The 17,648-nt window shown below is 55.1% G+C and overlaps 5 protein-coding genes across 5 annotated transcripts in view; 2 read left to right on the top strand and 3 right to left on the bottom strand.

The window, feature by feature from the left end:
• Positions 1-3,880, bottom strand: part of apg3 (autophagy protein) — a gene marked incomplete at both ends in the record, with an annotated part of 4,600 nt that extends 720 nt beyond the window's left edge. Inside the window, 8 exons of the mRNA XM_002952471.1 lie at positions 492-661; positions 1,079-1,087; positions 1,299-1,358; positions 2,031-2,144; positions 2,695-3,032; positions 3,395-3,465; positions 3,650-3,717; positions 3,788-3,880. Coding sequence (XP_002952517.1) covers positions 492-661; positions 1,079-1,087; positions 1,299-1,358; positions 2,031-2,144; positions 2,695-3,032; positions 3,395-3,465; positions 3,650-3,717; positions 3,788-3,880 — 923 coding nt within the window. The remainder of the gene's footprint in view (positions 1-491; positions 662-1,078; positions 1,088-1,298; positions 1,359-2,030; positions 2,145-2,694; positions 3,033-3,394; positions 3,466-3,649; positions 3,718-3,787) is intronic.
• A 2,983-nt stretch (positions 3,881-6,863) lies between these two features.
• Positions 6,864-8,322, bottom strand: VOLCADRAFT_105567 (uncharacterized protein; the record flags this gene model as incomplete). Its single annotated transcript, XM_002952470.1, has 6 exons — positions 8,161-8,322; positions 8,002-8,095; positions 7,872-7,942; positions 7,512-7,802; positions 7,094-7,162; positions 6,864-6,950 (listed from the first exon to the last, which is right to left on the bottom strand). The coding sequence occupies exons 1-6, from the start codon at positions 8,290-8,292 to the stop codon at positions 6,864-6,866; spliced, it is 744 nt and encodes a 247-aa protein (XP_002952516.1). The 5' UTR covers positions 8,293-8,322.
• Positions 8,323-8,761: 439 nt separating this feature from the next.
• Positions 8,762-10,000, top strand: VOLCADRAFT_93226 (uncharacterized protein; the record flags this gene model as incomplete). The annotated part of the gene is made up of 4 exons (XM_002952543.1): positions 8,762-8,835; positions 9,011-9,142; positions 9,201-9,274; positions 9,936-10,000. 4 exons carry the CDS (start codon positions 8,762-8,764, stop codon positions 9,998-10,000), a joined length of 345 nt encoding a protein of 114 aa, XP_002952589.1.
• A 1,414-nt stretch (positions 10,001-11,414) lies between these two features.
• Positions 11,415-15,652, bottom strand: erg1 (Era-like protein; the record flags this gene model as incomplete). Its single annotated transcript, XM_002952469.1, has 6 exons — positions 11,415-11,486; positions 12,436-12,633; positions 13,219-13,260; positions 13,686-13,742; positions 14,121-14,216; positions 14,756-15,652. The coding sequence occupies 6 exons, from the start codon at positions 15,650-15,652 to the stop codon at positions 11,415-11,417; spliced, it is 1,362 nt and encodes a 453-aa protein (XP_002952515.1).
• A 1,470-nt stretch (positions 15,653-17,122) lies between these two features.
• The window catches only part of VOLCADRAFT_93224 (uncharacterized protein), a gene marked incomplete at both ends in the record, with an annotated part of 6,667 nt that continues 6,141 nt past the window's right edge, over positions 17,123-17,648 (top strand). The window contains one exon of the mRNA XM_002952542.1: positions 17,123-17,565. Within this exon, the coding sequence (XP_002952588.1) occupies positions 17,123-17,565 (443 nt within the window). The remainder of the gene's footprint in view (positions 17,566-17,648) is intronic.

The following is a 17,648-nucleotide window of genomic DNA, read 5'->3' as shown; positions in this document are numbered from 1 at the left end:
ACGCACATACACACGCACATACACACGCACACGTACGCACGCACACACACACGCACATACACACGCACACACACACGCACATACACACGCACATACACATACACACGCACATACACACGCACATACACACATACACACGCACATACACACGCACACACACACACGCACACACACGCACATACACACGCACATACACACGCACACGCATATACACACGCACATACACACGCACATACGCACATACACACGCACATACACACGCACATACGCACATACACACGCACATACACACGCACATACACACGCACACACACACGCACATACACACGCACACACACGCACATACACACATACACACGCACATACACACGCACACACACGCACACACACACGCACATACACACGCACACACACGCACATACACACGCACATACACACGCACATACACACGCACATACACACGCACATACACACACGTTCTAGGCACTCACAAGTCCACCCTAAAGTCCCTGCCCCCCTCCACCAGCTTATCGGCCAGGCGCTTCATGGTCTCGGCGTGGCGGCAGGGGTGGATGGACGCGGCGGATAGCCCCGGCAGGTGCGGGTGCGGGTCCAGGGTGATGGTCTTGCGGGCGTGCTCCTCGGACACATCCTCCATAACCTAATCATGTACGGACGTACATACATACATACATATATGCATACCGTCATCCAGGAATACCTTCAAGGGAAAGGGTGAGAAGATGGTGTCTGTGTCTGTCTGTCTGTCTGTATCTCTGTCTGTCTGTCTGTCTGTCTGTCTGTATGTGCGTATGTAACTGTTACATATCGATCCGGGCCTGACACTCCAGGACAGGGGCTCCTAACCGTATAATACCCCAACGGGAGCGACCGCCAAGGGAGGGGCGCTATATCGGACAGAGTCCTGACCGTTCTCCCTTATCAATCAACGCAAGATGCCGTCACCTGTTCGAATCCTCTAGCCAGCAACATACACACCAGCAACATACACACCAAGCAACCTCCGTTCCACCGAAAGCGCATGCTCCACAGCTGCGCGGTCTACTAATGCACTCACACCGATGCCCTTCGCATGTGTGTGTGTGTGTGTGTGTGTGTGCAGCAACGAGCGCCACCAACAACCCAACTACCAACTAAGCATCCCAACAACCTGTATATAACCCTGACAAAGCAAAACAGTCAACGCAAAACTTCCCCCTCGCTGGCCCCTCCCGCTTTCACCCCCCTCCCCCCCTCCCCCAAAACACACCGACACGCACCCCCACGCACACACTCACCTGGTGCGGCAGCAGGGGCTTCCGAGACTCATCAAACCCCACAAGCCAAAAGCGTGGGACCTGCGGGGGTCAGCGTATTGGGGGTTAGACAGGTGCCGTGTTTTAAAAAAAAAACTACCACTACGTGCCGTAAACGCGCGTGTACGGCAGGTGCGGGGGGGGGAGGGAGCGGCCTGGAGGTCGGCCTTGGGGTGGTAGAGGGGATGGAAGAATGAATGAATCAGTAGTAGTACATGTGTGGACGAACGAACCCTGCCAGTCACACACAACAAACCCCTTCGTGCTTTGAAAGGGGGCGTACGACCAACGACAGACAGACAAACTGACGAAAAGAAAATACCACAAGACGGATGCTCCAACACTAAACCAACCAAGAATGTAGGACAAAACCCAAGATGTTAACCCGGGGGAAGAGAGAGCCGCGGAGAGAAAGAAGACGGATTTGGGTCTCGGATTTGGATAATGTGAAATAGACAACGTATTGAATTTCAAAAATACTCGACTGTACCCCCCCCCTGGGTGAGGGAGGGCGTGAGGGAGGGCGTGAGGGAGGGCGTGAGGGAGGGAGGGTGGGGAAAGACGAACCACAAACGAGTGAAGCTGCTGCCAGGGCAAGAGCGTACCAGACGTAGACGAGGGAGGGAGGGGGGGGCGGGGGGAATTCTTCTAAGCGCCGTTTGCTCGGGGCCCACCCAAGCCACAACCTGTGTCGGGTTCAATCCTTCGCCGTACCTGGTAGTACTGGTCGTACGTGATGTAAAGGTCGTACGTGCGTGTCCGTACAATGTTATCCGCGGGTTCCTCGGCGCGGAGGTACCCGGCAGCGGAAGCGCTGGGAGCTGCTGCCTGTGTGTGTATGTGTTTTGGGGGAAAATAGTGGAGATATGGACGGAAGGGGCATAAAGTGTTTAGGAATAATTTGCTTTCCCCAAGGCCCCCCCCTTTCCCCCCCCCACACACACATCCCACACACACGCACATCTCCCAGCGTGAGCCCCCCTCTTCCCTCAATGCCTCGAACCTCACTTTCGCCCCCTCTTCATTCCTCCCCCCCCCCCCCCCCTCCCCCCTTCTCAACCCCCTCCACAGCCCCTACCCCTGGACCACCCAAAACACGTATATACGTGCACCCCCTTCCCCCCCTTGAAATGCCACACCTCTCAAACCCCCCGAGCAGACAGGCAGACAGCTAACCGAGAAGACGCCCAGACCTGCCTCGTGATGCCACGATGACAGCAGAACCTATCCAGCGTGTGTGTTTTTGTGTTTACTAGGCCCCCCCCCTTGGGCCTCCACTGATTCATTCCAAGTCCCCTCGGTGCCATCCTTCCCAACCTCCCCAAGCCCAAACCCCCCTTCCGATCCCTCCCCAGCCCATGTCGTACCATCTCCATACCTCATCATCCCCTTCATTGAGCTCCAGATCTCCAATATCCGGAATATCCCCCTCCCCGTCCTTCTCCTTCTCCCTCTCTTTGCCGCCACCACCACCACCACCACCACCACCAGCATCAGCGCCAGCAGCTGCCGCAGCCGGTCCCGCCTGGAGGGGGCTGTCCTCGTCGTCGTCCATGGAGGGAATATCCGCGTCCCCCCCCGGGCCTGTCCCGGCCCCCCCTGGAGTGGGCTGTATGTGTGTGGCCACCCAGCCCTCCTCCCCGGGCAGGGCGAACTCCGACATGGGGTTGTAGCTGCTGCCTCCCGCCACGTCGGTGGCGCGGCGGAGGCAGGGGACTTGGGGGGGAAAGGGGTTGGCGGGGGTAGTGGGGAGCGTGTGGGGGAGCGGGGGGCATTGGGGATGAGAAGCTCATGAGGGAGTGGCGGAAATGATGGCGTGTGTGTGTGTATGCGCGTGTGCGTGTGTGTATGGGGAGGGGGCCCGGGGGGGTATTTGGAGGTTTAGGAAGGAGATACCGTGTATGGCGCAACTGACGGAGCGGAGGTGGCGGAACGTGAAGTACTGTGATATGGATCGAAGCGCGGTGATGTGGTGATTGGTTAAATGGGAGAGGAAGCAAACTAGCCAGCCCGTTTGATGATTTGGGAATGGGTCGCCGAGTTCACCCCGTGTTAACTCAGGCCTGGTCATCACCCACCGTTCCGTGTTACCAGAAACTGCTTCTCGGCCGATAAGTAGGACTTGCGTTTCTTGGGGTCGCCACCCTCCCTGAAGCAATCAGGATAAGCAGCAACAATAGCCAGTGACAAAGGAAGCTCTCATATAACAATATGCGTCTTCCCGATGGCCGTCGCAGGGGCGAAAAGAGGGGTGTTCCGCGCGTTTTGTTTCGGCAGGAAGCTTAACGCGATGGCAGCTTGGACGGCCTGGAGATGCTTGCAATTAGACTTACCACGACCACGTTGGGCACGCATGGACAAGGTAGTCACCAGCAGCAACAAACTCCTCCGGCGTCAGGACCTACGGAGGTCGGGTCCGATTCCGCTTTGGACCGGCCAACAAGGGTTTTAGTGAAAGGGCAATCGCGTACCCTCTTCTCCTCAAACTGGCTCTTAGATAGAGGCGGTGCAACTTTCTCCACAGCTGACTTGAATAGCGTATGAAGGGTGTGCTTGACGTTCATAGTGAAGTGTCGATGACGTTTATCACGCACGATAATACAGACAATGCTTGTCTGGTACACCGGTTTAAGAAACTGAGCGATAAGTCAAATTAACATTAAAGATGCAAGAACAATTTGTCAGCGTTTCAAGGTGTTCAGATTCCGGTGTCTTGGAAGAATGCAAGTTAACACTGCAACTGGAAGAGTTTGCAAACAAATATTACCGCGAAATACTATTTACAGGTATTAGTGGCATCTTTCAGCCTTATGCGACTATATTGCGCTCCGAAACTTTGTCCCTTCTATACGGGAAGTGACATGGCGCCTAACTCCAGATCACAGCTTTAGGTAGACCTCAAAGCACATCACCGTTGTAGGAAATTTTATTTAGATGTGCAGGCAGCCAGGTTAACCTGTTGTCCCGTCCAGGCACCCGTGAGACCGGCGGACCCAAAGGACTTTCCTACTTATGGCGTCCGGGTTCGGGCATGAACCCTTGCAGACTGCAGCTGGGATGTATAAATCCAGACCATTAAACATCTCTAAGAACATGCCGGACCTCAGGCCTTACTTACCAGGAGAACTAAGTAAGGCCTAAGGTCAGGTCTGCACTGAGAGGTTTTACTTCGCCGCACCAGCCTTTGATACAGGCCACCCTTGAGCCACGCACACCGAGCGGGACGCAGAACATGCTAAGGCAGGGAAGTTACATGTTACAAGTCAGCATTTGAGCAATTCTCACGCAAATCCACTAAAAGTCAATTGTGATTGCTGCTCCGGAGCTGCCGCGACGTAGCGCCCCGGGACCTTAACAGTCCTCTCTCGCACAAATATACACTATTCCGATGGTCTCCCTGTCAACACGCAGCTCAGTCCAGCTGTCTAGTCCCGCCTAGTTACAACCAAGCCAAAAAAGCCTGAGACCAAAGCTAATCGATACACGCGCGGGCAAGTGCTGTGAACGCGCATACCACGTAACTACTCGCTCGAGATATCGTACTATCTGCAGGGCGTCAGCGTAATGCCGAAAACCCTACACAACATCCATGGACGCCCCCAAGCCGCGCCTGCTTGCCTGCCACCGTCCACTACCAGCTCCATTTCCCACCACAGACTACTTACTCTCGGCTCGTCGGCTGTCGCACGCACCCTAAGAATGTGTCAAAGTCAGATGAGGCATAAGCCCCGCCACGCCGCGCGACCCATACACAGAGTTGTCTGCCCGTCGTCAAGACCGCCTGCCCAGAAGAGACATGCATGAGAGGCGCGCATCGCATAGGCCGCGCCATCACCCGCCTCACCAATGTCTACACCCGCCCAAGCAGCAGCGTTGATAACGACACGACACATACACATACACACAATCCCATTTATCCACGCAACCCATTGACATCGCACGCTGCCCGGGAAGCGGGGCGCCAGAGCACATCACGGCATCACTGCCAGCGCATTCTTCTCCACCAACCTGAGCTGGATAGCGGCAAATGCACGGGAGAGAGAGAGACAGGCAAGAGACCTTTCGGGCTGCTATGCAAGAACCCACACCAATCCGATCTGGCGGTAATCGCATAATCTCAGCGCAGCATTCGCGCCACATACCAGGGGTGGCAATGGGAAAGGGGGATGCAATGTGGACATGTGCACAGACCATCATACTCCCGCCACGCCCCTGCCACCCACGGCCCTACCAATCCAAACATCAGCCACAAAACCAAGCCTGATTCAAACTCTTGGCGAGGCCACAAGCTGTTGGCCTTGCGTTGCAATTTTCCCCACACCGTCCGTCCCGTTCTCCCGAGCTTTCATAGACCAGCATACGAAACACAGCGCCAGTCAATACATGCTTTCGCTCCCAGCGCCAACAACGTCAATGCTATACCTATATTCGAGCGCAGAGTCTTTCACTCAGGGTCAGGGCGCAAAATGGGCCTCCGAGTACATATGAGAACACGAGTCCGTCATATGAAAGTCCTGCACGGTGCGCTGCGTACTAACCCATGCCGGCACGATAGTAGTTTTGCCACGGCACGGCACCCCGGTATTCTAAACTGCTGCTGCTGCTGCTGCTCCCGTTTGTGCTGCTGCGTTGCCAATGTGGAGAAATGCCGCACCGTCAGTAGGGATTACGGTGCCGGGCTGGGCTACCTGTGCCATCGACATAGCCCTGGCAGCCGCGGCACCAACCCAGCGCCTGGCACAAGCGCAGACCAGCGGCTAGGGTCAATGGACCCAAGGAATTTTTTATGGGTAAAGGAAGCGCGGAAGCGGTTCGCACACCTCTAAAATGCCAGCGCAGCAGCGCAGCGCAGCGCAACGTCAGAAACAATAATCTACGCGCCCCCACAAGGAAATCCAGCACACCAAGTGCTGCTTCCCAGCATGTATGCCATATACGCAATTCATGGGCTGTTTGCAGCTCGATAAGTGCATGTACGCGCCGCAAGAATGGGCCGCAACCGCAACAGTAAAATCCCGTTGCCACACCCCCTTCAGGTCAATACCCTAAGGACATGCACGTACGTAAATACATACATACATACATACATACATACGCACATACATGCACACCAAAGCGTATCTCCTTGTGCACCTCCGGCTCCCATCAGACAATCTTTGAACCTCCCCGGGGCTTCATTCCGCGTTGGCTTGGGGCCGGGAATACAAACTGCTGAATGGAGGGCATTTTGCATCTCTTTGCATTCAACTTTGCGCCACAACCCATTTGGCAAGCCACTGTAGCCGCGGCCTCCGTGCGCTTTCTCCTCTTTCCCACACCTGAAGACCTCTATGGCGGCCACCCCTCTCGCCCATACGCACGCAGCTGTCGTCTATCCAGAGGAGTTGTCTATTCAGAGGGAGCCGCTTTCCCCAGCACCGTCGCTGCAACCTTATTCGAGCCTCGTACAGGGCACACTCCCGTAAAGGGGAAAACAGATCGCACGCTGCGCCCCCAATTACAGCATCCCGCCCCGAAGCTACCGCCGTGCGGCGAAGCAGGTGTGGATTACCGCTTGGCCTTGGGGCCCGCGCCGATAGGGGATATTTGGAGGCTTAGGTCCAGGTCCGGGCGCTCGTCACCATCCTCTTGCTCCTGCAAAGTGAGAAAACAACGCGCGAGGCTGAGCAAGGCTTGCAGCATGGGGGGGTGGGGATGGTGATGGGGGTGTCCAGCAATCCGTGCTAGAAGATGACACGGTTCATATGTATGGATGGGCCTAGCAATATGCTCCGTACCCTGGTGCAAGATTTAGCCTTTACCCAAAACACAAAGCCAACCGCCCGTGTGCAAGCTGAAGAATGGAGCTGCGCATACAGAATGAGAAACAGGGTGGTAAATCCTCACCATAAGGGTTCGGTTACAGCAAATCTCCTGGAAAACCTACAAGCTTCGCGATCGGTGCAACGCATACGAATAGGAAACGGCCAAGCTCTCTAATCCATGAAACGCAGCCGATGCTTAGGCCGTCTCACATGATGTCATTCTATGTTCGCTGTGCTGGTAAATGGACGTTGGAAACTCGGTGTGCTTGGACGGAAATACGGCCTAAATCGTTGCGTGACAGCTACCGGCTGTCGTCCACACCATCTACCCAAGCAGGATAGTCAGGTAAGCATTGCGCCAGGGAGCCAGCACAGGATTGCCGTCGCGTACCTCGACATATACTCGTAGCGGTGTGCAGTTGATTTGGAAGGCTGGGCCCTCGCTTGCGTCGCGCTTGTAAGACAGCATGACCTCCTTAAACGCCTCGAAGTCTGCTAAGGAGAGAAGCAGTTCGAACACCTCGGACATGAGGTGGTCCTTGTGCGACTCCAGCAGCAACATGAACTCCTGCATGCTGAACCCTGGGACCGCCTGCTTGAGCTTTTGGTCAATAGTGCTCTCCACAAGCTCTGTGTACTTGGTGAAAATGTCGGTGTAGATGAGCTTGTTTTCGTCCGTATCCTGCGAGCGGCGAAGCGGGCTCGTCGTGACGGAAGTGCCGCGGGCGCGGTTGAGTCCATCGGTGCGCACCTCGAAGTGGTGGCAATTCTCGCGGCAAAAGCCCTCCCGAAGCTCCTCAAATTCGGGATCCATTAAAACGTCTGCAAGAGGGATAACCTAAGTCAGCTGCGTCCTCTCTAGTTGGGGAAATGAAGCTCACCTTCAAGGGCCCCAACAATACAGTCGAATCGCCGTGATTCATCGCTCAGCTTGCTTCCGTCATCTACGATATCGATGTCATCCTCGTCCCCGTCCTACGGACGCAGGGCGAGGCGTCAAACGCTGCAGCAATGCCCGCCCTCCCGCAATCGCAACGTACCAGTATTTCACCGTCGCACACGTCAACATCTTCGTCGTCATGCATATCATCGCTCCCTAAGAATGATCCAACAGTCAGCCGGTTACCAGTTGAGTACGTTTCGACCTCAGCCTTCTGACCTTTGGGCGGCATTTTGCAGAGCTTTCCCTAAACAGCCAGGCGCCAAAAAGGCAGACCACTTGGAAGAACTGAAATTATATGATGCCTGCCAAAAGCAGCTGAAAAACTGGGATGCTTGCCTTACACAGTAGCGGCACGCGAACGTGGTTCAGTGTACACAAAGAAATGTGCTGAAAAGGGGGAGCAATAGCGCATACGTAGTTGTTAGCCGAGGCGAAGAAAAGAGATGTGATCAAATGTGGTGTCGGCAGTCTAACTTTCTGACGATTGTTGCATTACACGCAACCACCCTCAGGCCGCCGTGCAACTGTGATTAAACAATGCATACGTTTCCCTAAGTTTTAAAAACGGGAAGCATAACAGGGATTTACGTCACAAGTTACTGTCGTTGTGTGAGGAATGCAGGTCATCGTAACGTTGTCCTTCGCCCTATCCTCTTGTTATCGCGGTCCGAAACCCAACTTCGCTGACCCGGATACATATGCTTACATATGCAATGGTTTCTGGCAGTTTTGCGCGCCTTATATTTCTAGTGCGCAGCCAAACACAAAACCGGTGGGCAGCAAGCGGGATGTGCTGTCAATGAGAGGCCTCCGAACACACAAACTTTAAGGAGGATCTGCATGGTAACTCTCGTCAATCATCAGGCTTCCTAATATCCTAGACGCAAATTGCCCGTAGGTCAAGCCAGCCTGCCACCGCTAGCCCACACCTTGCCCACACCCAGCAGATCGCTTCCCCCGCTGACGTTGATCAGCAAACTGCACTTGGAGCAGCACATCACAGATGAGGCCTCCTTAACCAAGCTCGGGGCCATTCAGTCCGATTCAACCCAGAAACCTTGTCCTTGTCTGCGGCCAAGGTGTCCTCTAGCCCACACTTGATTGACACAGCAAAAAACACCCACACACCCCGCCCAGTGCCGAAGCACAAAAATACTCCTCGACCAAGTGGCAAGTACATGGCAGCTGCTGCAACTGCAGCAGCTGCGGCGGTGCGTTCCGCCAAGCAGTGGCCCCCAATCCGCTTCCTCCCCCGGTGCCTGCTTTCCGGACACCTTCCAAAGCGCCTTTCTGCTCGCCTCCCCCTCCGTCACTTCCGATTGCCTTTTGCTTTCCTTTCTTCCTTCCCTGCTAACTTCTTCTCCTTCTTCGCCATTTGGGTCGAGCTCATCTGGTCAGCTCTTGTTGTCTGCCCTGTTGGAGCTCTGATTCCTTTCTTAGCAGCACTGGGCACTCGGCCTGGCCAAACCCTGCTGGGCCATCTGAAGCCAGCTTTGGACGTGTGCATAAGCTGTATCCTGGACCTTACCTTCCATATCACGCATACCGGTCATAACTCCCCTTACCGGGGCATCTTACTTTTTCATCACGCGCAATGCGCAGAAACGGAAACCGGCATTTGCCCTAAATCCCTGCGGGGGCCCCCCTTAAGCCCCCATCTACGGTGTTCGACATAACAGCTCTCCTTTCCACACGTCTCAGTGGCCTCCACCTTCCCCTCCCCTCCTCACCCCCTCCACGCCTACTGGTCAGTCCTGCTTCTCTTCCTTACACTCTTTCCTCCTGGCAGCAGCTTCATTCGGTTCGTGGTCCGTCTTTCCCCCTCCCCCTCCTAAAACCCTAAACCCCTCCCCCTCCCCCTCCCCTCAAAAGGTCCACTAGCACACGGACATCATACTCGGCTGCAGCTCGGCACAGAGGCAACTAAAAACGAGTAAAGCGCAACAATAACAACCGACATCAACCGACATCCATGCATCCTCGTTCTCTATGAGAAACCTGAGCATGGTCCGCATCCTCGCCTGCCGTGCACCCCCCTGCGTAATCAAGGCATATCTTTCAGAGAGCAGCTTCCGGGATATTTTCACTCCACAGCCAACGGCCCACTGACGGTCCGCCAATCAACATCGCCTCCCGTACCAGCCCCGTGTGTTTTCGCTCAATGGGATGTTTAGGGCTTTATAACCACGTGCTCGCGCGCATGCGATGCCAACCTTATGCTGGGGGGTGTTTGGGTGGGGCGGGGGAGAGAGAGGAGGTTGGGAGGGGCAAACCGGCAGCGGACACGGCTGCACCACACCAAGAATGATACTGGACTGCTGGACACAAAATCCTGCATGCCCTCCCCCCCACCGCACGCCGTACCCCGCGGCACCGCACCCCGCGCCCGTCTGCCAGCCCATCTGACCCAATAGGTAATGTGTCACCGCCAAGAGCTGCGGCGGGCTTTCCTTACTATCATACGCAGAGCTATGCCCTGAGCATGGGCTGGCCGCCAGCCTTGCTACACACATGCACACACACGTGCACGCACGCGCGGGCGCACGTGTGTGTTTTTGCTACCTAGACACCCAAATGCCTGCCAATCACAGAAAATCCATCAGAATTGTAACAGTGAACACAGCGAATATTGCGATGAGAGCAGATAAGGCCCCCCCCGCAAGAAAGGCAAGATGCATGCCCACGTCCATTGCGGCCATCTGCCTCAGCCTCCACGTCTCCAGAGGCCACTGAAGAAGCAGCACCGGCTAAACAACAGCCACTCACAAAGAAAGAGCCACCTTTGTGAAGTGTGCGTGTGCGCGAAAGAGATAGGTACTTGACAAATCAGGATAAGGGTGCGGTGCGAGCTCGACACACACAGACACCCGGGCTGCCTTGTCCGGACCGACCTTTCCCCCGCTTAACGACTCAACCCCCACCCCTCTCTCCAGCACCCCTCCGTTTCTGATTTCCTTGCATTTAATCGGGAACCCCCATCCCTTCCTCTTTCGCGCCGCAAACCCCTCCCCTCCCCCTTTCCCTCCGCTTAGCTTTCCGACTGCGACACGAAAGCGGGCGAGGAGCATTCCGAGGTAACTTGTGGTTTTTCTCTGTGTGTGTTTCATTATAATTTATATTTTATTTATTTGTTGGATCGACTGCCATCACGTGTCGGAACAGATCCCGCCGCCGCCTCTACCGTAAATCTCACAGGCGTGTCAGACCTCAGCCAAAAATTTGATCAGGCCGTATATCGGATCCGAAACCAGATTAAAATCAGATTACGATCCTGGGGTCGGGGTTATCCTGCGGAGCAGATCCAAATCCGAAATCCAATTCGAGATCCAAATTCGAGACTCGATCTCCCGATTAGATCATCATGGGGTTGAAGTAGCCGTACTTGTTCAGAGCCTCCTTGTCGTCCCGCCAGTCCTTGTCGACCTGCGCGTTGTGCCGTACATCACGTGGGCGTTGTGCCGTACACATCGTGGGGCACAAGCAGCACCAAGCCGCGGCACGGAACATGGGAATAATTTTGTGGAAGGCAAAAGGGGTCGCGGGGAAATGAAATGAGCGCCGTGGGCGTGGAGGAAGTCACTGCGTGGCTGGGGGGCACGTCAACCCGTTACCGTCGATGTGCTGCTGTTGCTACTGCTGCTGTTGCTGCTGCTACTACTGCTACTGCTGCTGCTGCTGCTGTTGCTACTGCTGCTGTTGCTGCTGCTACTACTGCTACTGCTGCTACTGCTGTTGCTACTGCTACTGTTGCTGCTGTTGCTACTGCTGCTGCTACTGCTGCTGTCGCTGCTGCTGTTGCTGCTGCTGTTGCTGCTACTGTTGCTGCTGCTGCTGCTACTGCTGCTGTTGCTCCCCCCACATCCCCCATGTCTTTCCCCTTCGTTCGTCCGCAGCAGGTCATCCAGCCTCCTGCTTTCTTGGAAAGGGCGCCTTGTGGCCCCCCGACCCCCCCACCGGGGGGAGGGGGGAGACCTACCCTGTGTTTGTCGTGTCGCACCACACGCGGGTGGCGACCGGAACCCCGTAGCTACAGGACCTACCCGCTTACCGTTCAGGCGGTGGGGGAGTACAGTGTGGGGAAAACCATATGATGCAAAGGGACCAGAATTGAACTGCTGCCCGCCTGTCGGAAGGCGTCCGAAGTCCCCAACTGCCGGAAGTCCAAATCGACCCTAAGACCCCCCTAGCAGGGAAGTAAAGCCCATCCATCCATCACGGTGGGCGACGGGGGAGGGCGGGAGAGAGATAGAAAGGGAGGAGAGGAAGATAATAAAGTCCCGAATCCTCCTTCCCCTCCTCCTCCTTTCTTTCCCACCCACCACCCACCACCCACCACCACCACCACCACCACCGCGCACCAACCCCCCCGCACCTGCACCGAGAGCTCCAAGTACACACCGCGCTCCAGAAACGTCTCTATCTCCCGCCGCGCCTCCTGACCGATACGGCGCAGCATGGCCCCCCCCGCCCCGATCAGGATGCCCTTCTGACTCTCCTTCTCCACCACTATCTCCGCGCTGATGAAGTCCTTGAGGCCGCCACGCCGCTCAGTGAACTCCTTTATCAGAACCTTCAGGGGTTTAGGGGCGTGTGTGTGTGTTTGTGTTTGTGAGTGTGTGTGTATGTATGTATGTATGTATGTATGTATGTATGTATGTATGTATGTATGTATGTATGTATGTATGTATGTATGACTTAGATTACACTGTGGGCCGCGAGAGCCGGGGGCCGAAGCCGAAACACAGCGCAAGCGTCGGGAGCACACAGCACAAGTCGATTAGTCTTGCGTGCTCCCGACCCATGTATGTATGTATGTATGTATGTATATATGTATGTTATACATGACCTGTGAACGTCTATCTCCCCAGACCCCGCAGCGGCCCGCAAGTCGGCATCCGGAAACGTGGGGTATGTGGTGGTGGTGGGGGGTTGTTTGCTCTTAATGACCAAACATACATATATACATACATTCATTCAGAGACACACACACATACACACACATATATACACAGAAATTCAGCAAATTCAATTCAACCATTTCACTCCAGTTAGACTAACGAGCTAACTTCGGAAAAACACTTGCCCTTGTGTGAGCCATCCTATCGTCACACGCCCTAACACATGCAAAACACCGTGTTTACACGGAGTGTCGTACCTGGGAGCAGTACGGCACCTCCTGTTGGCAGTGCAAAAACACCTGGCACGCGCGGTATGAGGCCGGCCATGGGGTGGCAGGGAGGGATTGGGAGGGGTTTTTTTAAGAACAATAAGAAAAGCAACTTGTATGTTCACGACTTGAATAAAACCCTAAAACCCGGGGAGGACCCGAACACTCGCGAGTGAATGTTTCCACCCCCGCACCCCACCCCACAACCCGCCGGGGTCACCAACAACGCAGCAGCAAGTGCTAGAAGCGTCCGGACAGTACACATACATGCATACATACATATCGTTATAATCATTGTACCCAGCCCCCTTCGATACCCAGTTGCTTCACTTTGAGAAATGTGTTCATGGAAAATCCGCGAAGGAGATTCGGTTGGTAGCGGGGAAGGGGGGAGGGAGGGAGGGGGTGGGAGCGGGAGGGGAATCAGGACGGGGAATAAAAACACACACGCACACCTGTTCTCGGATGCACTCCGCCACGAAGAACCTCTCAGGTTGCTCCGAAACGATTTTCTTGGGGGAGGACGGTAAGGGGGGGGGGAGGAGGGGGAGGAGGAAGGTGTGGGGCGGGGGTTCAGGTTCTCTTCATAAACGGGTGGGAAGGTTGTCTGTTAGCATTCAGATTTTCGGGGGTCATTTCGGGGGGTGTGTGGCTGCACTTCCCGCCTTGTACTACTATAGCCGGCCGTTGGGGTGTTATTGGCACGCATACATACATACATACATACATATTACAAACGTGGCCCCGACACAACGCAAACACACAGCTGAAGGGCCAGGCTCCCTCTTTACACATACATACATACATACATACACAGTAAGAACCTCCACTTCCTGCCCTTCCGCACACTCCCCCCGCCTGATCCGCCCACCTACCACCCACAGCCCCACCTTGGAGTACAACGTAGGGCCCTCCGGCAGTCGAGACACCGCCCACTCCCGCAGCGCCTCCAACCCATCCCGCCGCTCGGCTGATCCGACAAATACCTGGGGAAGCGGGGAGGGGGAAGCGGGGAGGGCGTGAGGGAGGGCGGGGGGGAGGGCGCGGGGGGAAAGACGAACCACAAACGAGTGAAGCTGCTGCCAGGGCAAGAGTGTACTGGGGAGGGGGGAGGGCGTGCGTGAATGTGTGTGAGGTTGTGTGTGTGTGTGTGTGTGTATGTGTGTTCTAAGGAACTGAACCGCGCGTGTGCGTTTATGTGTATGTGTTGTCTCCGTGACTTCCGATTCGTGCAGCACACAGCGCCGCGGGGGGGAAAGGGGATGTGTGTGTTTATTGCAGCGGAGCGGGGGACATCGGTAACCTCACATCGCAGCGGGGGATATGTGTGCGTGTGGAGGTGGCGGATGAATGAACTGTATGAGACGTGGTGTAGGCCGTACGTATCACCACACCAAAAGGCTCCAACAAAGGCACCCTGTATCGGATCGAGGCGTATGAAATGTATAAAATATGTATGTATGTATGGGGATGTACGGCCTCACGTGTACTCTCCATCTTTTTGCAACTCTCCCTCACAACCTACCTGCTCCGCCCTGCAGTTCTCAGTGTACCAGGTTTTCAGTTCCTGTATTTCATCCTCGGTTAGCAAGTCAGCTTTGTTGAGCAGCACAGCCATGGGTGGACCGTTCCAGCTTTCGCCGGGCTGGAACATGGCCAAGGCTTCTTTGGGCTTGTCGGCCGAATCGACAACCGCGACGATGGCCTCAGAGTCCTTGATAGAATGCACGACAGCAGCCATCATGCGTTCCTCGAGCTTTGTCCGTTTGCGCTCGATAACACCGGGCGTATCAAAAAGGATCATTTGGTAATGCTTGTCGGACGCGATGCCCATGATACGGTGTCGCGTTGTCTGTGGCTTATATGTAACTATGGATAGCTTCTGCCCCACCAGAGCGTTAATCAGCGTTGATTTGCCGGCGTTGGGCTTGCCGATGACGGCCACGTAGCCCGAGCGATGGCCCGGCGGGTCCTGCTCCAAGTCTTCGTCCGTCAACGCGGGCTGGTAAAATGGACTCGACTCGTTCAATATGGTTGGTCCAAAAGCCTCTTTTTCCTGCACCAGCTGCTCGCTTTTCGTCGACTTGCTTGCTGATGCCACTGCAGAACGACGACTCCGCTTTGGCTCAAGCTCTGCCTGCCCAGCCGCTGCCACGTTTGATTCCGGCTCTGCTGGCCATTTGGGGTTTTTCACCGTGGTGCGTGGTCGCACCAAACGCCGCCGTGTCCGAAGCTCGCCGCTGTGAATTGAATTGCTTGCGGAAGCTTCTGGCTGCGGCTCCGCGACATCCGGTGCACATCTCGCACATAAGACTGAGCGTTCAAGCATTAATTGAGCTGTGCGCCTGGGACATAGGGACGGTGGCAACTTAGCGGACGGTCGAAGGAAGCCGCCGCTATAAAGCTCGAAGGAAAGTTGCATGTTTGGCTACGGTCTCGAATCCTTTTCCTCATGAAAACACCGTAGGCATAGCATAGCGTTTCCTCAACTTTGTAAGACTTGTGGCAACAAGATCAACCAGTACCTATAACGGAATCTAACCAACACAGGGAACTTAAATTTCCGTAATGGTAGCCTGGAACTCTGTTAGTCCGAAATGTTTGTCATGTTATCATATTGTCAATGCATTAACGCAAAAGGTAAGAGCATAAGACAGTGGGCGCACGATGGCGCCCTCACCTCCTTCTCCGCCTCCTTTCAGGGCCACCTAAGCTTTGCCACCTGAAACTTGGTGGCATTCACCACCTCGGAGAGTTTTTGTAGTGTCTTGCATGTTTTGGTATATTTAGGTGAGGCCACTTCGTCCAACGGCACACCACCCCAAACTGAAATATAAAGCCGTACATGCATCATGTCACCATCATCACCATCCGCCGCCATATATCTGTATGATTCCCGGCCCGCTTCCTCCTCCTTTTTGCACCTGTTTTCATCAGCTTTTGGCTCCCACTATCACCACCGTCACCTCGACCCCCGGGTCTGGCATTTGCAACTTCACAGCCCGGAAGCCAAGCCAAACGCAGGTGCATACGTGCATGGTTATGTTGTGTTGTGGCAGGTTGGTCGTCGGTTGTAGTGCTGGTGCGTGGTGGTACGGGTGCAAGGGCATCCGTGACGTTTCTTAACTCGCGACATTGCAGCCGGAGCGGAGGATACGGTGGGATTCTTCATGGTGGTTCGTGACGTTCCTATCAATCGAAAAGTGTATGCCATTTGTCCATCTTGGTACTAAGGTTTCGCATTCGCGTCCTGTCTTTTCCTATGGTACCGCCAGCACGTGCCGCGCTCTCTTTGGCGTCCCTGGTTACAAACAAAGTCCCGAACAACAAAAAAATGCACCAGGAGCTGCACAGGTCTTGCCTGGGCAAGCCATGATACGCTTTTTTTGCTGCGGTCTCCGCGAAGGACGAGAAAGCGCCAGAATTTTCCTATCTGCCCAGATCATCGCAGAGATGAGCGTTATGTCTTTCGGAAATGGCAACGTGAGATTTTTCCATCGTAGGTGCAGGGCAACTTACTATTTTGGCGTGGCTCGGGTTAAACTGTTGGTCATGGTTGTCGACAGACTGCGACCGTTTGGCCTCCACAAAAACTGTGATGCAATAGAGTGGTGCATCAGACTCAGCCCAGCAGCTCTCTTGCCGAAAACACGAGTTGCTTTCAATAGTCACCCAGTACTGTACGAGACCGTGATGCCGAGACGCACGATTACAAGTCTTGCTGCCTTTCCCAGTTGCAGCGCTCAAACTGTGAGAATTTAATCTTTGTGCTACCAACGAATGCTCAAAAATCCCTTCTTCCTTACTTTTGTCTCGTCAACTACTAACGAGGTTACCACCACCTACAAATCCCCAGTGAAATTTTACATGTAGCACGATGTCATCATTTACAATGCATGGCAGGAAGCGGGAGCAATATGGGCAGTACGGTGGACCGCTGCTCGCACCTTTACAAAGCGGCCGGCAGCAAAGCGCTCCTCCGCAGCAATTTACCGGCCAAAGCCTCAGTAGACGCATCGGAGCGACCTCGCCGTTGAGAGACCGCCGTTTCCCTTCCGGCACGCGGCAGCGCGTGACGGGACCCGTCGCGATTGGGCATCCCATCGGTCAGGCGGGGCGACAGCGCGACAAATTTGTCGCGCTGCCAGAGGAGGAAGATGAGACCGTCGCGTTGCTGCCCGCACCGCTGGCAGACGCAGCCCTGCCGACTCCATCACCTGAGGATGCGCTATCAATCGCCGCAGCCCTGCCGCCTGGCATCTTCGAGGACCTCCCCCGTGACGATTTGACGCGATCACTATTACGAGAAGACAGCTGCTGGCGGGGCCGCATTACGTGAGTCAACTTGTCAATTAGCGGGTCAATTGTCCCAAATCGACCACCACCAGCTCGGCCACCCAAGTCAAAAGCCACACAGG

Source organism: Volvox carteri (assembly GCF_000143455.1).
Source record: "Volvox carteri f. nagariensis unplaced genomic scaffold VOLCAscaffold_30, whole genome shotgun sequence".
NCBI classification, from domain to species: domain Eukaryota; kingdom Viridiplantae; phylum Chlorophyta; class Chlorophyceae; order Chlamydomonadales; family Volvocaceae; genus Volvox; species Volvox carteri.
The sequence above is the reverse complement of the archived record's forward strand: the minus strand, read 5'-3'. Positions and strand labels throughout refer to the sequence as shown.